At 51.4% G+C, this 27557-nt stretch overlaps 1 protein-coding gene across 1 annotated transcript; it reads right to left on the bottom strand.

The window, feature by feature from the left end:
- Positions 1-237: 237 nt before the first annotated feature.
- LOC138740169 (cholecystokinin receptor-like) lies at positions 238-27557 on the bottom strand. Its single transcript, XM_069892570.1, has 5 exons — positions 27409-27557; positions 7147-7398; positions 4398-4659; positions 3682-3809; positions 238-2182 (listed from the first exon to the last, which is right to left on the bottom strand). The coding sequence occupies exons 1-5, from the start codon at positions 27521-27523 to the stop codon at positions 1671-1673; spliced, it is 1269 nt and encodes a 422-aa protein (XP_069748671.1). The 5' UTR covers positions 27524-27557; the 3' UTR covers positions 238-1670.

Here is a 27557-nt window from a genome sequence, read left to right as displayed (position 1 = left end):
GGCCCCCTGTCCGAGTCAGATCCGGGCCCCCTGTCCGAGTCAGATCCGGGCCCCCTGTCCGAGTCAGATCCGGGCCCCCTGTCCGAGTCAGATCCGGGCCCCCTGTCTGAGTCAGATCCGGGCCCCCTGTCCTTGTCAGATCCCAGCCCCTTCTCTGAGTCAGGGGAAGGGCCCAAGACGAACCCAGAGCCTGGTCTGGCGACAGCCTGTGGACCGTGGTGCAGGGAGCAGCGAGAGATTTCATGGTGAAGACCTGACCGTCGATGCCTGTGCCAGGTCTTGCCAGAAACCAGCACTGTGCCAGCCTGTTCTACTCCAAGTGGTCAACAGCAGACTTGGCAGGGTTACCTCTAAAGCCCACCACACATCTGACCAAATACAAGGTCCCGAACCCACAGCAACAGCCATAATGAGCTGAAAACTGGTTACAAGAGCAACAGTAACCATGGAAATGCAAGAGCAACCCACTTAACAAGATTAACCACAGACTCCTCTGCACTGTAACCATGACAACAAGGCAGGAAATAGTGCAATATGGCCCGGTGAAGTCACTAAAATTACACATTTGACATCAACAGTTACAGTCAGCCCCAGCGACAAAGACCCACCATGACAGTCAGCCTCGACATGAACAGGACCTGGCCTTGGGGCCCTGAGGGGAAAGGTCATGACCCCATCTGTGGCATCGTCGTCAGTGAAATGGTGTAACGATGTCAAAAAGGGTCCCAGATCGATTACTGGTCCCTGACCCCATTCCCCATCCCCAATCCCATTCCTCATCCTCAATCCCATTCCTCATCCTCGATCCCATTCCTCATCCTCGATCCCATTCCTCATCCTCGATCCCATTCCTCATCCCCATTCCTCGTCCCCGATCCCATTCCTCATCCTCGATCCCATTCCTCGTCCCCGATACCATTCTTCATCCCCATTCCATGTCCCTGGTCCCTGATCGTGGACCCCAATCCCAGACCAGGTCTCAATCCCTGGACCCTGGTCGCCAGATCCTGGTCCCCAATCCCGGTCCTGATCCTTGGCCCCTGACAGGGGCACAGCCCACCCAGCTGGCTGGTCGGAGGGGCATTGAGCAAGACCAATGCCAGGATCGGGGCAGGGGAAGCCCATTCAGGACCCCCATAACTCTGAGGAGTTTACTTGTGCGATCCAGGAGCTGACTCTGATGGTACCTCAGCTCCCATTCCCCACACGCAGCTCACGAGGGGCCTGGGCACTGTGTGAGGGGAGATGGCCACACAAGGTCAGAAACAAACCCAGGGCAAATCATTCAGGGAGAGGCAGTACTGAAGGAGGAGGTCACTGAGAGGGGTAGTTCTGAAGCTTTAGATCAAAGTCTTCTCTGCAATATGGTAGGTGAGGCAGTGTTCGATGGGGATTATTTCCCACAGGGAAGGATAGAGCACTCCTTTATTGGGCCCCAGGGAACTTCCCAGGAGTGGAGGTGGCTGGAGTGGGGAGACAAGGTGTAAAGAGTTGGAGGGTGGGAGAGGTGGGAAGATGGGAGGAGTGGGGAGGGAGTGCGATGAGGGCCATGGGGAGGTAGCTGGAGGGGGAAGGGTGGGTGATAAGGATGGAGTGAAAGTTAGGGTCAGTGGTGCAGAGGGGTCGTGGGTCAGTGGTCCAGAGGTGCAGGGCCGGCAGCACTGCTGTGGTTACGGACCCCCCACGGTGCTGACAGTGGTGTAGCTGAACTTGGAGAGGGAGGTGCCGGTGGTTCCGGGCTCCTCGTCTGCCTGTCTGAGGGCCCGCAGAGGTGCCAGGCAGCGGGCCAGGGTGGCGAGGAAGGACAGGCGGAAACGCTTATTCATGAAGCAGTAGACCAGAGGGTTGATGCAGGACGACGTGTAGGACAGCAGGTGGATGAAGGAGATTGGAGCTCCAGACAGGAGGCGCAAGGCATTGGCACCATCGAAGGCCCTCCACGTGTTGACGGAGTAGACAGGCATCCAGCAGAGGAAGAACATTACCACAATGACAATCAGCATGTGAATCACTCGCTTCTTGCCCTCCAGCTTAGACTCGGAGCTGGTGCATCGGGCACGGTCGAGCTTGGTCCCGGTGCCGGAGAGCTGCACCATCTCCAGCGAGTTTCTCCGCCGCCCCAGCTGCAGGTAGCAGCCATCGCTGTCCTCGTCTGAGGGGCCGCCACCTCCATTCACCAGCCCTGCAAATCCACCATTCCCGTTAGTTACTACAGACGACGGATCGTGGGTGATACAAGCCTCGGCCAATCGCGGGGAGGACAACAGCCAGGAGGGACTTGGGGGGGTTCAGGTGGTGCCTGACACCTTGGGGGTGGGGGGTAATTCATCGGAACCTAAATAACATGGGGAGAGGGTGGTGCACAGGCTGGTGACATGGATCCAGGGGGAGGGGAAGGTGTGGGGGAAAAGCTGGTCAGTGATTAGAGGAGGGAGTGTGCCAAGCCAGCAACACTCTGATTGGAGGAAGGGAAGGAGTGGGGAGATGGGAGGTGGGGCAGGTCAAGAGGGGTTGAGGACAGAGTTGAGGGAGGGTGGGGAATGGAGGTGGGGGAGGACTGAAGGTAGGTAATGGAGGTGGGGGAGGGGTGATGGTGGGGGAGGGTATGGTCCATCACCTCACTCGCCCTGTGTCATGGTTGGCATAGCAGTCAGCGCAACGCTGTTACAGCGCCCGCGATCGGGGCCAGGGTTCGAATTCCGTGCTGTCTATGAGGAGTTTGTACGTTCTCCCCATGACTGCATAGGTTTTTCCTGGGGGATCCAGTTTCCTCCCACTGATCAAAACGTTCTGGGGGGTTGTAGGTTAACTGGGTGTAATTGGGCGGCATGGACTCATGGGTTGAAAGGGCCTGTTATCGTGGTGTATAGAGGCAGCTCAGGACCTACAGATATTTGTGTTCACTCTGCCTCTCCACGACACCCCGGACCAGAGACCAGCCGTTCTCAATGCCTGGATCAGGAAACAAGTCTGATGAGGCAAGGTTAGCAGAGCTGGGACTTTTCTCTTTGAAGCGTAGAAGGAGGAGAGGAGACTTGATAGAGGTCAACAAGATTCTGAGAGGGATAGATAGGGTGGACAGCCAGCACGTTTCCCAGGGCGGGATCAGCAAACACCAGCAGACGTGTGTACAAAGGGTGGGGAGGTTTAGGGGGGACGTCAGGGGTAAGATTTTTTAAACAGAGAGTGATGGGGGCCTGGAATGCCTTGCCAGGGAGGGTGCCTTGGGATGAAGTTGACAAGTGATGGGGTGGGATTGGGAATATCGATGGGGACATTTAAAAGACTCCTAGACAAGTTCATAGATGGAAGAAAATAGAGGGTTATGAGGAAGGGAGAGGTTAGTTTGTTTTTAGGAATATATGGGTTGGCACAACATCGAAGGCCAACGGGCCTGTCCTGTGCTGTAGAGTTCTATGTTTAACAGGTGCTGTACCGTCCCTCCACCCCCCTCAGGGGGGCCATAGGAGATTTAAGAAGGGCCATGAACGGAAATCATAAAATGTTTTGATTTTTTTTGTAGTCGGTAGGAGAGAAGTGCAGAAGAAACCAGAACTTGACGGCTTCACAGGAAAGGGGGCTCAGAATCTATGAGCAGAGTCCTCGGGGGTCAGAACCAGATAAAGGGTGAGAATGGCCATCCAGGACACTGGAAACCGCTCCGAGACACGCAGGTCCTACCCTTGCTCTCCTTCCTCTGGTTCATCTCAAACTGAATCCCTCTGTAGAGTTCCCGAGAGATCATTCCATAAGCAGCCACGATCACCAGGCCGGGCAGGAAGAAGAGGGCCAGGAGGAGGAAGATATACCTTCAGGGAGCAGGGAGAGAGCAGTGAGCATTAACACAGGACCCGGCGTTCCAGCCACCCGTGCCAGGCCGGGGCCTCACAGGGGTCCCGCCAAAGGAAAGGGCACAGAAGCCCATGGGAGAGGGGGAGAGGGAGGGAGTATTGAGGGAGAGGGGGAGGAGTGGGAGTATAGAGGGAGAGGGGGAAGGAGTGGGAGTATTGAGGGAGAGGGGTAGGAGTGGGAGTATAGAGGGAGAAGGGGAGGAGTGGGAGTGTAGAGGGAGAGGGGTAGGAGTGAGAGTATAGAGGGAGAGGGAGTGGGAGTGTTGAGGGAGAGGGGTAGGAGTGGGAGTATAGAGGGAGAGGGGAGGGAGTGGGAGTGTAGAGGGAGAGGAGTAGGAGTGGGAGTATAGAGGGAGGGGAGGGGGATGGAGTATTGAGGGAGAGGGGGAGGGAGTGAGAGTGTTGACGTTCCACCCCTCTCTGTTCACAATTCCAGTCCCATCCCCCCGAACCCAAACCTCTTCCCCCAAAACCAGCTTGGCCACCGCACCCCCCAATCCAGTTTTAATTTCCAAAACAGGCTCCCCATCCCGCTAACTCCCGTACCAGGCACGCTGCACGTCCTTGCTGGGCCAGGTGAGCTTGCAGAGGTGGGCTGTGCCCTTGTGGGCTCGCTGGAAGGCGTGCAGCTTGTTGTAGACAGGGTAGGGGATCATTAGGATGACCGACAGGAGCCAGATTATGGCGATGACTCTGTAGGCGTGAGAACGTGTCTGCCAGACCCGGGACTTCAGCGGGTTACAGATGGCACTGTAGCGTTCGATTGCAATGGCCACCAGACTGAAGGTGGACACACTCACCGAGATCCCTGCAAGGAATGGGCTGTGTTAGGACCAGGATCAACAGTATGCAAGCCCCCAGCTTCCACTCCCCTTCCCAGGTCAAACATTCTCTGGGAACCCCCTAGACAGGCATTCCACAGACTCCACCTCCCCATGAACACAGGGATTGACAGACCATATACATAGGATCAGAAATAGGCCATTCATCCCATCAAGTCTGCCCTGCCATTCAATAATAAGCTGATCCATTTCCCCACTGCACAGCCTTCTCCTCATAACCTTTAAATCCCTGGTTAATCAACAACCGATCAATTTCTGACTTAAATACATCCAAAGACCCAACCTCCACAACCACCTGGGACAACAAATTCCACAGATTCACCGCCCTCTGGCTGAAGAAATTCCTCCCCATATCTGTTTTAAGCGGACGCCCTTCAATCCTGAAGTTGTGCCCTCTTGTCCTAGACTCTCCCACCACGGGAAACAACTTTTCTACATCTACTCTGTCCACTCCTTTCAACATTCAAAATGTCTCCCAAATTCCAACAGGTACAGGCCACAAGCTGTCAAATGCTCTTGACGTGATAACCCTTTCATTCCCAAAATCATCCTTCTGACCCCTCTCTAATGTCAGCACGTCCTTTCTTAAATGAGGAGCTCACAATTCTCCACGTGTACAAGAACCCAGACCTCAGGGTTCTCACCCAGAGAACGTAGAACAATCCAACACATACAGGCCCTTCAGCTCCCCAAGGCTGTGCTGACCAGGATGTTCATTTAAACTGTGCATCCATCTGTCCAGACCCCCTTCCATCCCCACAGCTCTTCACATGTCTGACAAACATCTTTTAAAATCAGTTCCACCACTGCCCTGGCAGCTTATTCTGGGCAGAAAGACCTGCCTCCCACATCCCCTGTCAAACCTCTGCCTTGAATATTTCCCAGTCTGGGACCTCCCAGTGGCCACCCACTTCCATTCCACACCCCAATGTCTGGCCACAGCCTCATGTGCTGCCACACATAAATCGGAGGAACAGTTGGTGTCGCGGTGAGCACATCGCCAGCGATCGGGACTGAACCGGGGTTCGAATCCCACGCTGTCTGTAAGGAGTTTGTATGTTCTCCCCGTGTCTGCGTAGGTTTCCCCAGGGGCTCCAGTTTTCTCCCACCCTTCAAAACGTACCAGTTGTAGTTAATTGGGTAGCAGGGGCTCGTGGGCTGAAGGGCCTGTTACTGTGCTGGAGGTCTACATTAAAGATTTAACATTTAACACCTGATATTCCAAATCTAAAAGTGCTGAGAAACTCAACGGGTCACGCAGCATCCAGAGGAAGTAAAAGGATTTTGGGTGATATGGGCAGGGAGTGGGTAGGTGGAACTAGGGGGTTGGAGGGTTATGGGCAGGGAGTGGGTAGGTGGAACTAGGGGGTTGGAGGGTTATGGGCAGGGTGTGGGTAGGTGGAACTAGTGGAGTTTCACGTAAATCAGTGCGGACTAGAAGGGCTGATATGGCCTATTTCCGTACTGTAAATTGTTATATGGTTATATGGGTGTCTACCTGTGTTCCTGGCGAAGGGCCAAGGCCCGAAACGATGGCATCCATTGGATGCTGCATGACCTGCTGAGCTTTTCCAGCATGTCTGTGGACTGTACTGGATCCCCAATATCTGCAGACGTTGTCCTGCCTCTGGTGTGTGATGTCGGGGAAAGAATTCTGACTGTCACCCTATCAACACCTCTCCTGATGTTATATCTCTATCAGGTCTCACCTCTTTGCTCCAGAGAAAACAATGTAGGTTTGTCCAACTTCTCCCCAACTCCTGACGAGAACTGGACGATCCTGAGATGTGCATCCAACATGGCCCAAAGTGTGGCTCTTGGGGATGTGTGACAGGAAAGTGTGTGTCTGACACAGAGTGTCGTCTCACCCACACCATGCACTCAGACAGAGAGAGAGAGAGAGAGAGAGAGAGAGACACGGATCTGGTCCAGGATGGGGACAGGGTCCCGGACGCAGAAGGGACAGGGGAGCAGACGAGAACAAGCACCTGCCCTTAAGTGCATCCAGAGGCCCACACGCACCCACCAGCAGGCTCATCATCCATCCACATGCCTGACGCAGACTCTCCCATACAGCCAGACAGGCCGTCAGCCCCAAGAGGAGAGCTGGTCAGTGCAATGAGCACAGCCCCAACCCCACAACACCCCAATCCCCCTTCCTCACAACACCTCAGCTTATGCCCCCAAAATGACCAGGACCCCCACTCCACAATGAGCACTGGTCCCCAGACCCCTATCCCCCATACAGAGTGCTGGTCTCAGACCCTAGACCACCACACTGAGCACTGCCCCCTAGACCCTCATCTCCACACTGAGTGATACCCCTGGAACCCTGCCCCTCACTGAGCAATAGTCCTAGACCCCCCAGGACCCCCACACTGACCTCTGCCCCCAGAGCCCCACGCTGAACTGAGCTGTCCCCAGACCCCTGGACCCCCGCGCCCCTTACTTACCCATGAAGTAGGCAGTGACCTTGCACATGGCCTCCCCGAAGATGAAGTCCTCCAGCAGGTTGGGGATGAGGGTGAAAGGCATACAGAAGACGGCCACCATGAGGTCACTGAGGGCCAGCGAGAGCAGGAAGGAGTTGGTGACTGTGCGCAGGCGCTTGTTCAGGATGAGCACGAGGAGGACAAGCCCGTTGCCGAAGACACTCAGCAGGAAGATGACGGAGTAGAGCAGGATGCGCACCGAGTACTCCAGATCTGTGGTGGACAGGGAGACCTGCTGCTCAGGGGGGGGGGGAGGAAAAGATCACCCACCTCACAGACACCATCCCTCCCTCCCCACAGACACACCCCCCCACCCTCCCTTCCCTCCTCACAGACACCCCACCCTCCCCTCCTCACGGACACTCCCACCCTCCTTCCCCTCCTCACAGACACACCCACCCTCCCTCCCCTCCTCAAGGACATCCCCTCCCTCCTATCCTTACAGCAACACCCCCTTCCTCCCTCCTCACAGACACCTTCTCCCATAGGTACCCCTTCCCACAGTGACCCCCCCCACACCCCTTCTCACAGACACCCACTCCCAGACACCCTCTCACAAGTGCCCTCTCCCACGGTGACCTCCCCTCCCACGGTGATCCCCCTCCCCCTCCCATAGTGACCACCCTCCCACAGATATCCCCTCCCCCTCCCCCTCACCCACTAACACCCCCATTCCCTTCCACACTCCTTCTCACAAACCCACTCCAAGACCCCCTCCCACAGATGCCCCCCACAACAGCTCCACACCCCTTCCCACAGACTCCCTCCCAGATGTACCCCCTTCCACAATGACCCCCCCTTCCACAGGGACCCACAATGACCCCCCCTTCCACAGGGACCCACCGCACCCCCCACTCCCATAAGGATGCCCCCACTCCCATAAGAACCTCCCTCTTCCATAGGGACCCCCCACACCCCCCCCTCTCATCTACTCATGGTGAAACCCCAACCCTGCCTCTGACACCCACCCTCACACACCATCCTCCCACTGATATCCCCTCCCACAGATTTCCCCTCCACTAACACCACCCCCTTACACAGACACTCTCTCCCCCACTGACGCCCATACTCCCCACAGCACAGCAGCCCCTCCGCACAGTGGTCCCGATGCTGCCGGGAACGAGTGTCTGTGGAACGAGCTGTGTCTGTGGGGAGGGTCAAGACCCTGTACTGGTGGTGTACAGAGAGCGGTGGGTTGGTGGGGGAAGGGTGGGTCAGGAAGTGGGAAAGGGATGAGACTGCACCAGGAGGAGAAGGGAGGGAAGGGGTGAGTCAGAGAGGGAGGGGTGCCCAGGAAGGGGGAGTGGAGGGTGCGTGGGGGGAAGACAAAGACGAGTAGCACTGGAATGTGGAATGTGAGGAAACATGCTGCTCAGAACAGGCCCCTCAGCCCATCTCCTCCATGCCAATCCAGTTGCCTCTCTGGATGTTCCCATTTACATCCATCTGGTCTGTATCTTTAAGCCCTCCTCTCCATACATCACAAACGACATTTAAATGGCCTTCAATGCAGTCCTCGAACTCATGTCTACAGCTTCCTCTGGCAACTCATTCCAGACACATACCACCCCCCTCCCAAGTGAAGGGATCCCTCCACCTCACCTTAAACCTGTGCCTCTACCCTGGGAAATAGACCGTGGCCATTCACTTTATTCATGCCTCACACCCCTTATCCTCCAACATTCCAGGGAATGAAGACCCAGCCTGTCTGACCCCTCCCTCCAACCCGATCCCCTCCAGTCCCAGCAACATCCTGGGGAATCTCCTTCTGTACCCCTTACAACTCACTGGTCCCCTTCCTACAGCTGGGTGACCAGAACCGCACACAGTTCTCCATGTGGTCTCACCAACACCTCGAACACCTGGATCATCTTACTCTACACCCTACCTAGTGAAGGTCACTGCGCCAAACACCTTCCTCCCCACCCTGTCCACCTGAGTCACCACTTTCAGGAAATCTGTCCTTGTCCCCCTCTGTCTCTCTGTTGTAAACTCTGTTCAGGGCCTGGCCATTCACTGTGCAAGTCCTCCCCTGGTTTGATTTCCCATGTGCCAGAGTTAAACTCTGTTTCCCACTCCTTGGCCCACCTTCCCAACGGACCTAGATCCTGCTGTAAACTTCGATATCCTTCCTCGCTGTCCACTCCACCACCAATGTTGGTGTCATCCGTGAATTTACCAATCAGGTAACTACAGTCCCATCCAAACCATTAATGTATATGACAAAGAGTCGTGGACCCAGTACCGAGCCCTGTGACACATCCCTGGGCACAGGCCTCCATCTCTCCACCACATCCCTGGGCACAGGCCTCCATTTGAACACCATCCCTCCACCACATCCCTGGGCACAGGCCTCCATCGGAACACCATCCCTCCACCATTCCCCTCTGCCCCCTTCCCCTGAGCCAGGTTTGAATCCGATGGGTCAGCTCCCCTTGGATCCCATGTGATTGAACCTTCCAGACTAACCTGCCTTGCTAAAGCCCACATCTACTGCCCCACCCTCATCAACCCTCTTGTTCACCCCTTTGAACCACTCTATCCGAGACACGACCTTCCTCACACAAATCCACCCTGACGGCCTCGTCAGTCCCCGACTCCCCAAACGTTGGGAAATCCTGATCCTCAGCGACTGATGTCAAACTCACCAGCTTGTGGTCCCTGCCTTGTCCATGCTGCCCTTGTTACATAACCTCACCACCCTCCTTCAGTCCCCTTGGCACCACTCGAGGACAGAGATGGAGGAAAAATCTCCGCGAGGCCTCTGCAGTTTCTGAAATGAATCACATCATCCACCCCTGCCCGACTGATCAAGATCCTGTTGCCGGAGTTTGTTCCGATTTCCTTTTCATTTTTAGACTGGATAAATATGACCGATAAACACTCAACTGGGAATAACACAACTTATAACCATATATAACCATGGAACAATTACAGTACAGAAACAGGCCATATCGGCCCTTCTAGTCTGCACCCGTTTAAGTGAACTCCACTAGTCCCATCTACCTGCTTCCTGCCCATAACCCTCCAACCTCCTCACATCCATGTACTCATCTAATCTCCTACTAAATGACATAATTGATCCTGCCGCAACCACTTCTTCCGGAAGGTCATTCCATTCAGCCACCCCTCTCTGAGTGAAGAAGCTTCCTCTCATGTTACTTCTAAACTTTTGCCGCCTAACCCTTAACTCATGACCCCTCATTCCAATCTCTCCTACCCTCATGGGGAAGAGCCTATTCACATCTACTCTATCCACCCCCCTCATCATTTTAAATACCTCGATCAAATCCCCCCTCAACCTTCTACACTCCAATGAATAAAGACCCAGTCTACTCAATCTTTCTCCGTATTCTAGATGCTGCAATCCAGGCAACATTTTCGTAAATCTTCTCTACACCCTCTCTACCTTATTGACCTCCTTCCTATAATTTGGGAATTACTGCACACAATATTCCAAACTTGGCCTCACCAACACCTTGAACAGTCTCAACTTCTGATCAAAATTCTTACAGAATGAGAAGGAAAAGCAATCGTAAACCTTTTCCTTCATTTTTAAAAAGAAGAAATGTATGATTGATTTGAAAATAACTTTTAACTTTATTTTCCCTTTTTCTGGGTCAAGGGTGGGGGTCTTTTTGTTTGACATTATATTTTACAACAATGTGTGTCAGTCCTTTCAAGATGTTCATATTTGAAATCTTTTCCCTATATTTGTAAATGTTTTGCACATTGTATAATTGTATCATTCAATTGTTTAAATATTAAATACCTATAAAAATATAAAAGAAAGCTCCTGCCTCGATCTCTGGCGCCACCTTCACTGTCTAAATACCAGACACTTTAATGTGCTAATCATACACGTAGCGGATCAAGTGGCCGCTCAACGCCGCGGGCTGAATCACAGAGCACAGGGTGGTTAGGGACTTACCCCTAAGATGGCGTAGGGTTCCCATCGTCTCCACTTAAAGCCCCCTACTCTTAGCATGCATCACAGGGACGTGATGACACCACTTCCAGTCCTGGGTGTGCAGGCCGGAAGTGACTTTAAGGGAGAGGCAAGTTTGAAAGGTGTACTTCCTGACTGACCACTGTGTCTGGGGCATTGATTTAGTGGAGCAGCTGCAGCAGGCACCACAACTGGTGACCCCAACAGCAAGATTCATCTGAAACTCGAATGTAGATGTAACAGTAGGTGTTCAGCTGCCCCCTTTCTGAGCCCACCAGCCTCGCTTATGGCTCAACCAGGCTGAGAGCCAGTTCCGCCTCCGTGGCTTAACCACTGAAGACTCATCGTCGGAGCACTGGGCACCACTAGAGCAGCTAAGCTGAGTGAATTCATTGGCCACCCCTTGGCAGAAAACCAGAACACCAAGTTTTGGCAGTTCCCTGGAATTAATCAGGCATGAACGGGGCACATGGCTCTTGAATATGGAGGGGTTGGGCGACAGGAATCCGTCCGAGTTAATGAATGAAATGCTCGCACCAGCAGATGGCCATTCCAATTGCTTTCTCTTTGAGACCTTATTGGCATGGCCCGGAAGGCTGATAGACTCTACTGCACACCAAGGCGAGAGTACGCCTGTCTACAGTCCGTGTTCTCGGCAGAGACAGCTCCCGTGCCACCTGTAGCTGCGGTCGAAACAAGGAGGGACGAGCATTCTGACAGGTGCTGAGAACGGTGTTTTTACCACCACTGGTGGGGGGGAAATCCCGCAGATGCATGCGCCCGTGTACCTATCACGGCTGTGGCACCAAGTTCAAAAATTCATCAGGAAATTAGAAAGCCAGCCACCGGTAGTGGCCTCGGCAGCTGGCACGAGCAATGGCCTCCTCCATCTCCACAACGAAGCCCATGAGTACAAATTCCTCGTAGACACAGGCGTTGAACTCAGTTTGATCCCACCCAAACACTTTGAAAAGTCGCATAAGCGGCAGGGACTGGCTCTTCAAGCTGCAAATAGAACTTCCATCCCCATCTTTGTCATGCGATGAGTCATGAATAAGATAGGGGAGGCGGCGTTCCATTGGGATTTTGTCTTGACTTCTGTCGCGGAGCCCATCTTGGGTGCAGATTTCCTCTAGTCCATCACCTGCTGGTTGACATTAAGCGAAGGAAGCAAGTCAATGCCACTACCTTCCAAATGTACCCTCTGACGAGCAGCAAACGGCGAGTCTCCCTACTCGGGGTGCACACTCTATGCGCTGTCACCTACACTGCCCTGTTCAATGAATTTCCTGGCATACTCTCTCCCAAATTCAATTCCTCAACAACGGCCCACGGCATGGCCTGTTACATTGACACCTCGGTCCACCAATTTACCCCAGGGCTCGTCGTCTCCCAGCAGATAAACTGCAGCAGGCCAAGGCAGAATTTCCATCCATGGAGGAATTGGGTATCATTCGACATTCCAACCGCCCGTGGGCAGCACCATTACACATGGTGCCCAAGAACACCAGTGGGTGGAGACCCTGTGGCGACTCCCACAGGCTCAACGATGTAACTACGCTCGACAGATACTCCATTCCACACATACAGGATTTCACTGCCTGTCTGCACAATGTCTTTTCCAAGGTTGACCTCGTAAAGGGATATCATCAAATCCTAGTCCATCCAGAGGACAATCCCAAAACAGCAATTATTACTCAGTTTGGGCTTTTTGAATTCCTCGGGATGCCATTTGGTTTGAAAAATGCTGCTCAAATGTTCCAGCAACTTATGGACGCTATTGGCAGGGATCTAGAATTCGCATACATATACTTAGACGACATTTTCCTCATCAATCAAGAGATCACCAGCGACACTTACGCCACCTGTTCCAGCAGCTGGATGAACTTGGACTTACCTTCAACCCCACCAAATGTCGGTTTGTCAGAGCGACCATTGATTTCCTGGGGCACAAGATCATGGCAGAAGGTGCGTTTCCCTTATCCACCAAAGTAGATGCCCAAAACTTACCACGGTTAAGGGAGGGCAGAAATTTTTGGACATGGTAAATTTCCATCACCATTTCATTCCTGCAGCCGCCAACATTCTTGGCCAACTATCTCGACTCCTCACCACGAAGGGCAAGGAAGTTACTTGGACTGTGGAGGCGGAGTCTGTGTTTGCAACCGCCAAAGATGTTCTGGCCAATGCAGTAATACTGGCGCATCCTAATCCCACTGTCGCTCTGGCACCCACCGCCATCGCCCTGGCACTCACCACCAATGGCTCTGATAGAGCAATGGGCATGGTTCTCAAAGTTTGTCAATGGCCAGTGGCCACCCTGGCTTTCTTCAGCCGCCACCCATGGCCACCGGAAATGAGGTACAGTGCATTTGATTGAGAGCTGTTGGTATTGCACCTGGCCACACGACACTTCCAGTATGTTTTGGAGGGCTGCCATTTCACTGCTTTCACGGACCACAAGCCACTCATTTTTGCCTTCAGCGAGATATCGGACCCACGGTCGGCCATGCCAGCAACATCACTTGTCGTATATTTCTGAGTTCACTACAGGTGTGCGTCGTGTTTCAGAAAAAACAATCTTGTCGCTGGCGCACTGTCCAGACAGGCAGTCCATTATATCCAGGGTGGCGATGAGGTCTCTGACTTGGTGAGTGCACAGGCCGTGGACCCGGATGTCCAGGCATACAGAACTGCCATTACAAACCTAGACATACACTTGGCACCACAACTGGGTGGGCTAAGTCTGCTTTGCGACACGTCTATGGGCTATCCCAGGCTGGATGTCCCCGCGTCTTGGAGACAGCGCCTTTTTGATGCAGTTCACAATCTGTCCCATCCCTTAATCAGAGCAATGGTCAAGCTCACGGCAACCAAATATGTATGATGTCGCGCAGTGGGCCCAAACATGTACCTCCTGCCAAACTCCCAAACTGCTGCGCAACACCGCGGCCGAATCGCAGCGCACAGGGCGGTTAGGGGCTTACCCATAAGATGGCGTGGGGTTCCCATCGTCTCCACTTAAAGCCCCGCACTGTTCGCGTGTGTTGCGAGGACCTGATGATGCCACTTCTGGTGCTGGGCCTGAAGTGACTTTAAGAGAGAGGCAAGTTTGAATAAACCTTCTTGACTGACCACTGTGACTGGGGCATTGATTTAGTGGAGCTGCTGCAGCAGGCGCCACACATGAACATTTTCACCAAAATCATCGGTATCGATGACAGAGCAATTGGCCCAGCACCGACCCCTGTGACCCCACTAGTCACAGGCCTCCAGTCCAAGAAACATCCTTCCACCATCACCCTCTGCTTTCTCACACGAAGCAAATTTTCTGTCCATTCTGCTGTCTCACCTTGGATCCCCTGTGATCTACCCTTCCAGAGCAGCCTATCGTGTGGAACTTTATCGAATGCCTTGCTGAACTCCATATAAACATCTACAGCTCTTCCCTCACCAACCTTCTGGCCACATCTTCAACAAACTCGATCTGAGTTGGGGGCCGTGACCTCCCTGTTACAGAGTCATGCTGACTATCCCTGACCAGCCCTTGTCCGTCCACATGTACGCATATCTTCTCCCTCAGACTGCTCTCCAGTTGCTTACCAACCACAGGCGTTGAGGATTCTGGCCTGTAGCCCCCAGTATTTTCCCTGAAGCTTTTTTTGAACAGAGGCACAACATTTTCCCCCCTCTAGTGTCCTGGTACCTCCCCTGTACTGAATGCCAACCCATACATCTCAGCCAGGGCACCTGCAATGTCCTCTCTCACTTCCCACAGTGAGCTCGGACCCATCTGCTCAGCCCCAGGAGATTTGTCTACCTTCATACACCAGCACCTCCTCAACCATAACACTGACTGTTATCAGGACACTCCCATGACTGCCCCAAGTTCCCCACTCCTTGTATCTTTCCCCACAGAAAAGTACTGGGTGAGGACCTTGTCCATCTCCACGTTGATTCCTCAGGGTCCTGTTTTTCTCATGACCCATTTCCCCTTTTCTGTACATAAAATCTTCAGATTATCCTATTTCTGCCCAAACTAAATCCTGCCCCTCTTTTTCCCTCCTCTTTTCCTTTGTTTAAATCCTCCTCCTCAGTTCCCCAACCCCCTCCAGGTCTGCATTCAACCCCAGCCGCTTCTCCCTGCCCTGCGTGGCCCCCTCGCTCATGCTCAGAGCCTGAATTTCCCTTCCCCTCCGACCTTGCCTCCACTTGCCTGTCTGCCCCTTCCCTCTAACAGGAGCATGCATGTCCCCCTGGGATCAACAACACACGTTTCAAAGCGCACCACTTCCTTCAAACAGCAGCACGGTTTGCTTCGTAGGGAGCGCATGACTGACCCAGCACCAGTGGCCCGGATCTGGTCGGGCGCTGTCTGTAAGGAGTTTGTACCTTCTCCCCGTATCTGCGTGGGTTTCCTCCAGGTTCCTCCCACCATTCAAAAAACGTATGGGGGCTGGAGGTCAATTGGGTGGCCGGGCTTGGGAGTCCAAGGGGGCCGGGTGTTACTGAGCTGGGAAACCTGTTCCAGTGAACTGCAGCAACTCCTGGTCTTGTCCCTCCAATTCCAAACTTTAACTCGTGGTCCCGCTCAGTCTCTCCCTGTAACTACCTTGAACATTGGAGAACATGGTCACTGGTCCCAAAGGCTCGTCCACAATCACCCTCAATTTACCCCTCCAGTCCCCCAACCAGGTCAAGCATTGCCCTCTCCCGTGTGGGTCTCCACATATAGCCGGAGGAAACCGTCCTGAACACATTTGCCAAATCCCACCCCGTCTAAACCTTTTCCCTGTGACTTTCCTCGTCAATTATTGGACCCTCAGCTCTATCCACGGACCCTCAGCAGTCGACCTGTCACTACCACCACCTCTGCCCACTGCTGAGACATCCTCCTTCACCAATAACAAACACCCCCCCCCCACACTTCTGTCCCCCCCTGAAGCACCTGCACAATGGAATGTTGGGCTTCCAGTCCAGTCCCTCCCTTAACCAGGTTTCTGAAATGGTCACCACGTCCCAGTGTCACGTGTTTACCTGTGCCCCAAGTTCAACCCCCGACCCATGGGGCCACAGAAAAGAACGGGACAGAAACAGGCCCCTTCAGCCCTTCTAGTCTGTATAAACCATTTTTCTGCATAGTCCCACTGACCTGCACCCAGTCCATATACCTCTACACCTCTCCAATCCATATACCTGTCCAAATTCTTCTTAAATGTTAAAATTGAGCCTGTATTCACCACTTGAGCAGGCAGCTCGCTCCACACCCCCACCACTCTCTGTATGGAGAGGTTTCCCCCTCACACTCCCTCTAAACTTTTCCCCTTTCACCCTTAAACCATGTACTTTGGCTTGTATCTCACCTCCCCTCAGTGGAAAAAGCTGACCTACATTTACTGTCTACCCCCCTCATAATTTTAAACACCTCAATCAAATCTCCCCTCATTCTTCTACGCTCCAGGGAATAAAGTCCTCACCTGTTGAACCTTTCCCTGTAACTCAGTTCCTGAGGTCCAGGCAACATCCTAGTAAATCTTCTCTGCACTCTTTCCATCTTGTTGATATCTTTCCTGCAGTTTGGTAACCAAAACGCCACACAATTCTCCAAATTTGGCCTCACTAATGTCTTCTACAACAAATGGGCACAATTTAAACCCACAGTCCTTCCCCGCTCGCTGCCCTAAACGTTCTCTCATCACCCTCCATCCTGACTTCTAACCTCTCCCCTGCCTGCCTCTGTCCTGGATAGGAATACCACCCCCCCCCCCCACCTCAACACTAATAAACCTGCCAGCCTGGACTTTGGCCGTCTCTGGTTCAAGTAACAATCCGTCCCAGCTGAACAGGTCACCTCTCTCACAGGACAGATCGCAAAGATCCAAAACCTGAATCCCAGGGAAGAGCATGAACCAGGTCGTCTATTGGCTCCAATGATACTTGAGGGGTAGAATAAATCAGGAGGGCCCAAAGAAGACACGAGGTTGCTTTGGCAGACAGGGTGAAAGAAAATCGGAAAGGTTTCTGCAGATAATAGAGTAAAGGTCAAAATTGTTCTTCTTGATGAGCAGGTGTCTGTGCAGAGGGTTTCGTGGATTTTTTGCATCTGTATTTACACAGGAAACAGACCCGGAGTCTATAGCTGTGAGGAAGACAAGCAACGAGGTTGAGCAGTGGTGTCACTACAGTTGGTAACTCATGGTATCACCGCCCCCCCCCCCCACCCCCCCGTGGACCTTCTGCCGTACCAGACCACTGAATCGTAAGAAATGTCTTTGTCCTTAGATTATGTGAATACTAACAACAAAATTGTTTTGTAAAATCTTTCTAACCCCTGTGAGGGGTGGGGGTGTGTAATGAGCTGCCCTGGTGAATCACAACATTATTACCGTATACTTCAGCATACGTCGACCCTTGAAACCCTCAAAAATCATGGGTTGTCTTATACGCCAGATACAAAAGTGAGACCTTAAATTCAACCAAAAAAATGCTCAACGTGGTCTCAGTAGACAACCCTTGAAACACCAAAAGGGACCCCAACCTACGCCTCCAGCAGGTGCAGGTAGGAGATGCCTCGGCCACTTCTTTGGACTTTTAACTTAAAACTTCACCTCATTTATAACTTTTGGCATTTTGCTGGAGGCTCCACAATAACAACCACTTTCTGGCCACACTCAATCAACATGATTTTGGAGGGGGGGGGTCGACATAGGCCAAATATATGATAAAAGCAAGAAAATGAGGCTGAAAATGGGGAGCTGACTTATTTGAAGGTCAACTTATAGGCCAAAATACACAATAGTTACAACATTATTAGTAACCGAGCAAATCTTTTTTTATTTTTCTCCTTCTTTTCTTTTAATTACTACTTCATTCTCAAAAATTTATTGATCGAGGTTCACAAATACTAATTACCACGATATTGTAGCTAAAACACCAGAAAATTCGACAAACGCAATGACTATAAAAATACCGGCAGCAACAAAACCAACAGCGCTTGCTGGCGGCGCGTGCAGACGGAACCACGTGATTCAAAACGTCATTGTCATTGGGTAATAATGACGGCTCTGACTGGGGCGCATTAGAAGGTTCAAAACATAAATGATCATTGAGTTTTAGCCTCGTAGGTACATTGATACACGTAAGCTGGGCTCACGAAAAATGTTTTTGTTGTTATAACGAACTACAGGGGTATTTTTAATAAAGTAATCAGTTTCTGCTGAAATACTGCACAAAAACTTTATAGACAGTCATTTTGGTGTGTCCCCCCACACCCCCCCCCCCGATGCTGTCACCTGGTGCAGTCCGCACCCATCTCGTGATGCCAGTGAGGTCATTCACCCTGTACAGAATAAAGAGGAGGAGGTACTTGCTTGTCTTGAGGCAAATAGGGGTGGATAAATCCCCCTGGGGCTGACAAGATATTCTCTCGGACCTTGAGGGAGGCGAGTGTAGAAATTGCAGGGGCTCTGGCAGATTTATTCAATATGTTTTTAGCCACAGGTAAGGAGCTGGAGGATTACTGATGTTGTTTGCTTGTTTAACAAAGGTTCCAAGAATATCTGGAAGACAACAGGCCAGTGAATCTTACATCATTCGTGGGCAAGTTTTAAAACGTGTTCTAAAAGAGATTGGACATACAAGTATTTGTTTAGACAGGGACTGATTAATGATAGTCAACATGGCTTGTTGTGTGGTAGGTCAGGTTTAACAAATCATATAGAATTTTTCAAGGAGCTACCAGGAATATTGACAAAGGAAAGGCCGTGGATGTTGTCTACATGGACTTTAGCAAGACCTTTGACACGGTCTCCCTTGAGAGGCTAGTCAGTAAGGTTTAATCATCTTGGTTCAGAATGAGGTTGGAACTTGGATGAGATATTGGCTCTGTGGGAGAATCCAGAGAGTAGCTTCTCAGACTGGAAGCCTGTGACAAGTGCTGTGCCTCAGGGATCGGTGCTGGGACCATTGTCATTTGTCATCTATATCAATGATCTGGAGGATGTGGTAAATTGGATCAGCAAGTTTGCAGATGACACTAAGATTGGAGGGGTTGTGGACAGCGAGGAAGGTTTTCAAAGCTTGCAGAGGGATCTGAACCAGCTGGAAAAATGGGCTGAAAAATGGCAGATGGAATTTAATGCAGACAAGTGTGAGGGGATGCATTTTGGAAGGACAAACCAAGAAAGGACATATATGGTGAATGGTCGGGCACTGAGGAGTGCGGTAGAAGAGAGGGATCTGGGAATACAGATACTTAATTCCCTGAAAGTGGCATCACAGGTGGATAGGGTTGTAAAGAGAGCTTTTGGCATCTTGGCCTTCGTAAATCAAAGTATTGAGTATAGGATGTTATATTAAAATTGTACAAGAAGCCATATTTGGAGTATTGTGTACAGTTTTGGTCACCTACCTGCAGGAAAGATATCAATAAAACAGAAAGAGTGCAGAGAAGATTTACTAAGATGTTGCCTGGACTTCAGGAACTGAGTTACAGGGAAAGGTTAAACAGGTTAGGACTTTATTCCTTGGAGTGTAGAAGAATGAGGGGAGATTTGATGGAGGTATTTAAAATTATGATTGTGGATGGAGTAAATGCAAGCAGGCTTTTCTCTACTGGCAAAATACAAAGCAAAAGACATGGGTTAAAGCTAAAAGGGGAAAAGTTTAATGGGACCATTTAGGGGAAACCACACAGTGAGGGGTGGGGGTGTGGAATGAGCTGCCAGCTGAAGTAGTGAATGTGGGCTCAATTTCAACATTTAAGAGAAGATTGGACAGGTACCTGGATGGGAGAGATATGGGGACGATGGTCCAGTTGTTTTTCAATGGGACTCAGCAGAGTAGTAGCTTGGCACAGACTAGATGGGTTGAAGGGTCTGTTTCTATGGCTCTAAATCTCTTCTGTCCCTGTCCAAAGCCCCCATATCCAAGTGCAGCCTAACCAAATTTTTATATAGCTACAAGTAGAATATTCCAGCAAAGTATAGGCCCTTCGGCCCACCATGTTGTGACCAACTCAACAGTCTAACCTTTCCCGACCTCATACCCTTAACCTTCCACTTTTCTTCCATCCATATGCCCAAGAACCTGTTGAATGTCCCCATTTACCAGCCTCCACCATGGCCTTTGGCATCGTATTCCAGGCACCCACCACTCTGATGACACTCCCCTAAACTTTCCTCCCCTCACCTTGTACAGATGTCTTTTTCTATTGTCACCATGGGAATAAGGTGCTAACTGTCCACCCTATAATCTTGTCGACCTCTATTAAATCTCCTCTCATCCTTCTACTCTCCAAAGAAAAATGTCCCAGCTCTGCTAACCTGGCCTCATAAGACACATTCTCCATCACAGGCAACATCCTGGTAAATCTCCTCTGCCCCCTCTCCATACCTTCCACATCCTTCCTATAAATGAAGTGACCAGAACTGAACACAATTCTCCAAGTGAGGTCTCACCAGAGGTTTATAGAGCTGCAGCATTACCTCATGGATCTGGATCTCAATACCCCTGACTAATGAAGGCTAGAGTGTTGCATGCCTTCTTTCAACAGATTAGGAGACTGAGCAAAATTATGGCAGATGAGATTCAACATAGAGAAATGTACAGTTTTACACTTGGCAGTGGAAACAAACAAGCAGAATACTGTTTGAATGGGGTGAAAATTCAGACGTCGGATGTGCAAAGGGATCTGGATGTACTTGTGCAAGGAAATCTAAAAGTTGATGCCCAGGTGGGATTGGTAGTGAAGAAAGCGAATGCTACGTTGGCATCATTTCAAGAGGAAGAGTGTACAAGAGTAAAGAGGTGTTGATGAGGCTCTGTGGGGCACTGGTGAGGCCTCATTTGGAGAACTGTGTGCAGTTTTGGGCCCCCTATCTTAGAAAGGATGTGACGCAGAGGAGGTTTGCTAGGATGATTCCCGGAATGCAAGGGCTAACGTACGAGGAGCGTTTGGCAGCTCTTGGGTTGTATTCATTGGAGTAGAGGAGAATGAGAGGGGATCTCATAGAGGCTTTTCATATTTTGAAAGATTTAGATAGGGTGGATGCGGGTAAGATGTTTTCCTTGGTGGGTGAATTGAGGACAAAGGGTCATAGTCTGAAAAATCCATATAAAGTAGAAATTAGGAAGAACTTCTTTATCCAGAGGGTCGTAGATCTGTGAAACTCACTGCCGTCTACAGCAGTGGAAGCCAGATCACTGGGACTATTTAAACAAAAAAAAGAAGTATCTCATTAGTAAGGACATCAAGGGATATGGGGAAAAGGCCAGAAATTGCAACTAGTGTAGAGTAGCTCAATGTAGGTTTACGGAACAGACTCAGTGGGCCTAATGGCCTGCTTCTGATCCTTTGTCTTGTAATCTTGTGATTTTGGTTTGATAAGGTGGTAATAAGTCTAGCTCCTGCAGCCCCGTTCATTCACCTTCCCTTCGTCAGGTTCCTCCCGAGTGATCACGCTGGGCCGTTCTCCACAAGCACCTCGCAGTTCCAGCACACGGCACCATAACTTGTACAAGTCTAAGGCGAGCTCACTGAACTTTCCAGCCGTCCAGAGAGGAACACCACCCACCCCCACCCCCCAACCCCCCCCCCCCCCCCCCTCAGAGCATCTACCTTCTGCCCTGGCAGCCTCTGCACAATTTCACCTGATGCTCCTGTTTGAACACTAACAGTCGCTCACCATTTAAACACACACAGTGCCTGCTGCCAAAGAGGATCATTCATCACTCCACTCCACCACATTCTGGGTTAACCCGTTGCAGTCCCCTCTCTTCCCGCCAACTCTCACCCACCCACTCCTCCACCACTCACTCTTCATGGCTGACTGTTTACCTCATCTCCTCTTCCCAATCAGAGACCCTGCAGGGATAGAACGTGATTAACAGACATTCCACACTGACCCTCAAGGCAATTCATCCGTCTCTGCCAGACCAACGATGATCAATTTGCTCTCACTCCCCACACGGCTTTGAGAAAGGAAGGTCGGGACTAGGGTGCTAGGTAGATAGAACAGTACAGCATAGTTCAGGCCCTTTGGCCCTTGATATTGGTCTATCAGTGGTTCCCAAACCTTTTCAGGCTGCCATCCCTTGGCCTCCGGGCCACATCTCAAGCACCCACCGCATACAACTTCACTGGGGGGGGGGGGATGTTGCGGGGGGTGTTGGGAGGGGCATTACAGCACTAAGTGGACCCCTCCACTGAGCAGAGGGTTGGTGGAGGTGCTGAGGTGGGTAGTGGCACCAGTACAACACGGCGGCCACTGAGACCAACTCTCGGGAGAACGCCTTGTTACTGTTTATTTTGCTCACTTTGGGCCACCCCGAGACTGGGCAGAAAATCACTGCACTGGCTTCTTCATTAAACTTCGCAGCAAACTGAATAGCAACAAGACGGAAGGTTCGGACCCACCCCCTTTCTGTCGCTGCCCCCCTTCTCCCCCTGCTGCCCCCTTTCTGTTGCCACTCCCCTTTTCCCTCACCACCCATGGGGGGGGAAGTGCCCACTTTTGGAATCACTAGTCTATATGGCATTTGACAAATTCGGTTACTTAGGAGAGTGGATGAACAGAAGGACCTTGGGGTCCAAATCCATACATCCCTCAAGTTGGCCACACAGGGTGATAGGATAGTTAAGAAGGCCCATGGGATGCTGGGATTCATTAATAGGGGTATTGAGTTGAGGAGTAGAGGGGTCATGTTATAACTCTCTAAATCTCTGGTGAGTCCACACTTAGAGAATTGTGTTCAGTTCTGGTCACCTCATTACAGGAAGGATGTGGAAGCTGTGGAGAGGATGCAGAGGAGATTGACCAGGATGTTGCCTGGATTGGGAAACAAGTCTTATAAGGGAAGGTTAGCAGAGCTGGAACTTTTCTCTTTGGAACGTAGAAGGACGAGAGGAGACTTGATAGAGGTCATCAAGATTCTGAGACGCATTGATAGGGTGGACGACCAGTATCTGTTTCCCAGGGCAGGATCAGCAAACACCAGAGAACGTGTATTCAAAGTGGAGGGAAGTTTAGGGGAGACATCGGGGTAGGTTTTTGCCAGGCTGGTGGTGAAGGCTGGACAGCATTTCAGAGACTCTTAGACACATGGATGGAAGAAAAATGGGGTTATGGGGTAGAGAGGAGTTAGTAGTTTTTAAGGAATATATGAGTTGGTACAACATCAGGGGCCGAAGGGTCTGTCCTGTGCTGTAGTGTTCAGTGATCACAGTACAGCCCTGCATGTTGGGTGCATGGAACACATTGACAGGGGTGGTGGTGGAGGCTGGTGGAATAGCGATGTGAATGTTAGAAACATGGGAGGTTATGGACCGTGAGGGTTAGATTGATGTAGAGATAGGTACAACATTGTGGGCCGAAGATCCTGTCCTGTACTGAAATGTTCCGTCCTCATAACACAAGAAAATGTTACTTTGCTTTCAAGGTTTAGAATGCGTTTTGAAATCTGAACAAACAAAAAGTAGGTAAATCGAGGCAGTCGGTTCTGGCAAATGGTCAAACAACTTTGAAATATTGGATGACAGAGAGTGTTAATCATTCTTTGGAACGATTTATAGTTGGGAACAAATTCAATACACAACTCCTGAAGATCAACAGGTTGAGTGGTCCCTGAGGGCAGGAGATTATACCAAACTGCAGAGAGAAACGGAGTTGCTATGAGTTGTGGGCACCCAAGGACAGGGCGATTGAAGGGGCTGCCATAAACTGGAGCAGAATTCTCAGCAGGTGTACAGTGAGGAGGAACCAATGGAACGGTGGCTGTGTGGAGTTGGCATGGGCTGATGGCAGCAAGATCATATTTTTGATGCATCTGCTGACATTGTACGATGTCGAGTGCCCAGGGATGACAAAGGGGAAAGTGTAGATATTTCTGCATCTGCAAGATTTGGTTAAGGTGATTTGTGGGATGGATAAATAAAACATAGAGGGTTGGTGCGAGAACGCATGATGCTGAACCAAGCCATGAAAGACCTCAACAATGAAGATGCTGTTTACATCCGGTACCGCACGGATGGCAGTCTCTTCAATCTGAGGCGCCTGCAAGCTCACACCAAGACACAAGAGCAACTTGTCCGTGAACTACTCTTTGCAGATGATGCCGCTTTAGTTCCCATTCAGAGCCAGCTCTTCAGCGCTTGACGTCCAGTTTTGCGGAAACTGCCAAAATGTTTGGCCTGGTAGTCAGCCTGAAGAAAACTGAGGTCCTCCATCAGCCAGCTCCCCACCATGACTACCAGCCCCCCTACATCTCCATTGGGCACACAAAACTCAAAACGGTCAACCAGTTTACCTATCTTGGCTGCACCATTTCATCGGATGCAAGGATCGACAATGAGATAGACAACAGACTCGCCAAGGCAAATAGCGCCTTTGGAAGACTACACAAGAGAGTCTGGAAAAACAACCAACTGAAAAACCTCACAAAGATTAGCGTATACAGAGCCGTTGTCATACCCACACTCCTGTTCGGCTCCAAATCATGGGTCCTCTACCGGCATCACCTACGGCTCCTAGAACGCTTCCACCAGCGTTGTCTCCGCTCCATCCTCAACATTCATTGGAGCAACTTCATCCCTAACATCGAAGTACTCGAGATGGCAGAGGCCGACAGCATCGAATCCACGCTGCTGAAGATCCAACTGCGCTGGGCAGGTCACATCTCCAGAATGGAGGTCCATCGCCTTCCCAAGATCGTGTTATATGGCGAGCTCTCCACTGGCCACCGTGACAGATGTACACCAAAGAAGAGGTACAAGGACTGCCTAAAGAAATCTCTTGGTGCCTGCCCCATTGACCACCGCCAGTGGGCTGATATCGCCTCAAACCGTGCATCTTGGTGCCTCACAGTTCGGCGGGCAGCAACCTCCTTTGAAGAAGACCGCAGAGCCCAACTCACTGACAAAAGACAAAGGAGGAAAAACCCAACTCCCAACCCCAACCTACCAATTTCCCCCTGCAACCGCTGCAACCATGTCTGCCTGTCCTGCATCGGACTTGTCAGCCACAAACAAGCCTGCAGCTGACGTGGACATTACCCCTCCATAAATCTTTGTCCGCGAAACCAAGCCAAAGAAAGAAAACATAGAACACTGCAGCACCTCAATGTTGTGCTGAACCACATATTCCTAAAAAAATACTAAACCCTCCCTACCCTGTAACCCTCTATTTTTCTTCCATCCGTGTGTCTGTCTAAGAGTCTCTTAAAAGCTACTAATGTTCCAGCCTCCACCAGCACCCCTGGCAAGGCATTCCAGGCACCCACAACTGACTGTGTAAAAACAAAACTTACCCCTGACGTCTCCCCTAAACTTCCCTCCCTTCTCTTGAACACACATCCTCTGGTGTTTGCTGATCCTGCCCTGGGAAACAGGTACTAGCCATTCACCCCATCTGTGTCTCCCAGGATCTTGTCAACCTCTATCAAGACTCCTCTCCTTCATCTACACTCCAAAGGGAAAAGTTGCACCTCTGCTAACCTTGCCTCACAAGACTTGTTTCCCAATCCAGGCAACGTCCTGGTAAATCTCCTCTGCCCCCTCTCCACAGCTTCCACATCCTTCCTGTAATGAGGTGACCAGAACTGAACACAATCCTCTCAGTATGGTCTCACCAGAGATTTGTAGAGTTGTAACATGTCCTCTCTACTCCTGAACTCAATCCGCCGACTAATGAATCCCAGCATCCCATAGACCTTCTTAATCATCCTATCAACCTGTGTGTGACCTTGAGGGATGTATGGATCTGGACCCCAAGGTCCCTCTATGCATCCACAATCTTAAATAACCAACCATTAACCCTGTCCTCAGCCTTCTGGTTTCCGCAATGTGTTAGTCATTCTTATCTTGAAGCCCTTTCCCAACAAGTTTATGAGTTAAACTGTCCTGTACCTCCAACTCTGTAGAGGAAGGATCCCACCCTAATCCTTCATCCTCTTCACCTTAGACTGAAATTTTATTTTAAATTTTCACCAAATGATTTAATTTAAAATGCCGACATTGCTGTTAGATCTGCTTCCAGCAACACCAAGACCTCAGGCAACAATCACCTCTCTACCCTTTTGCCAAGCACCTCTCCCTGCTGAGTTTGGTGGAAGTTTGTAACCTTTTCCCCAAGACGCTGCAGGGTCTGGAGACATCCCCTCATCTTGGAATTGGCATTCTGTCGGAAATAAAATCCGGTACATCTTAACTAAACAAAACCTGGACGTTGTTGGAAGTAGTGCACCTAGGAGGAGAGGAACAGTCACTGAGGCAGAGATGAACACCATAGAAAGGGGCCCTTCAGCCCATCAAGTCTATGTTCACCACCATGCCCCTACACCAGTGGTTCTCAACCTTTTTCCTTAAGTAATCCCTGACTTACAGTGCACCTGTAACATCCCACCCATGGGTGTTCTGTGGTTAGTCAGGGATTATACAGATGGGGAAAAGAAAGTTTGAGAACCACTGCCCTGCACTAATCCCACCTGCATTAATTCAAGCTCCAAACATATCACAAATGTTGACACCAAGGTGAAGAATGAAGCTTGAAGATCGGCTGTGACACTTTGACCCCCCCTCCACCTCTTCCATCTCATCCCTCTGTCCCCCCCTCTCTCCATCAACCCCAACCATCTCCCCCCCTCCAACCAACACTCTCCTCTCCTATCATCTCCCCCTCCAACCATCTCCCCCTCCAGCCATCTCCCCCTCCAGCCATCTCCCCCTCCAGCCATCTCCCCCTCCCCCCCTCCAACCATCTCCCCTCCAACCATCTCCCCCTCTCCTCCCATCTCCCCCTCTCCTCCCATCTCCCCCTCCAACCATCTCCCCCTCCAGCCATCTCCCCCTCCCCACCTCTCCAACCATCTCCCCTCCAACCATCTCCCCTCTCCTCCATTCTCCCCCTCTCCTCCCATCTCCCCCTCCAACCATCTCCCCCCCCAACCATATCCCCCCCCAACCATCTCCCCCCCAACCATCTCCCCTCCAACCAACACCCCCTCTCCTCCCGTCTCCTCGCATCTCTCTTAATCACCCACCATCACCAGGTGACCCTTCCTCCTTCCCTCCTCTCCCCTACCTTCCTCCATCCTTTCCTACTCCTTCCCCTCCATCGCCCCCTCTCTCTCCCTCCGTCCGTTCTTCCATCCCTCCCTCTTCCTCCTCCTATCCCCCTCTCCCCATTGCTCACCGGTACCGCCGCCGGACCCCCGCCCCCGCTGGCTGGAATCGCTCCCTCGACCGTGGGCTGAGCCCCCCCGTCCCCGACCACACTCACCCCTTCTCCCCGGTCGCCCCTCTCCTCTCCGCGGTTCTCCGCACGACCCGTTCGCTGGCTCCGAGCCGTTCCCGCACAGACCCTGCAGCAGGCGGCTCACGTTGGTCCTCTCCATCCCCCAGCCGAGCGGAACGAAGCCGCCCGAAGTC

This window comes from Narcine bancroftii, chromosome 7, assembly GCF_036971445.1.
Source record: "Narcine bancroftii isolate sNarBan1 chromosome 7, sNarBan1.hap1, whole genome shotgun sequence".
Taxonomy (NCBI): Eukaryota; Metazoa; Chordata; class Chondrichthyes; order Torpediniformes; family Narcinidae; genus Narcine; species Narcine bancroftii.
Note: the sequence above shows the minus strand (reverse complement) of the source record. Positions and strands in the feature narration are given on the sequence as shown.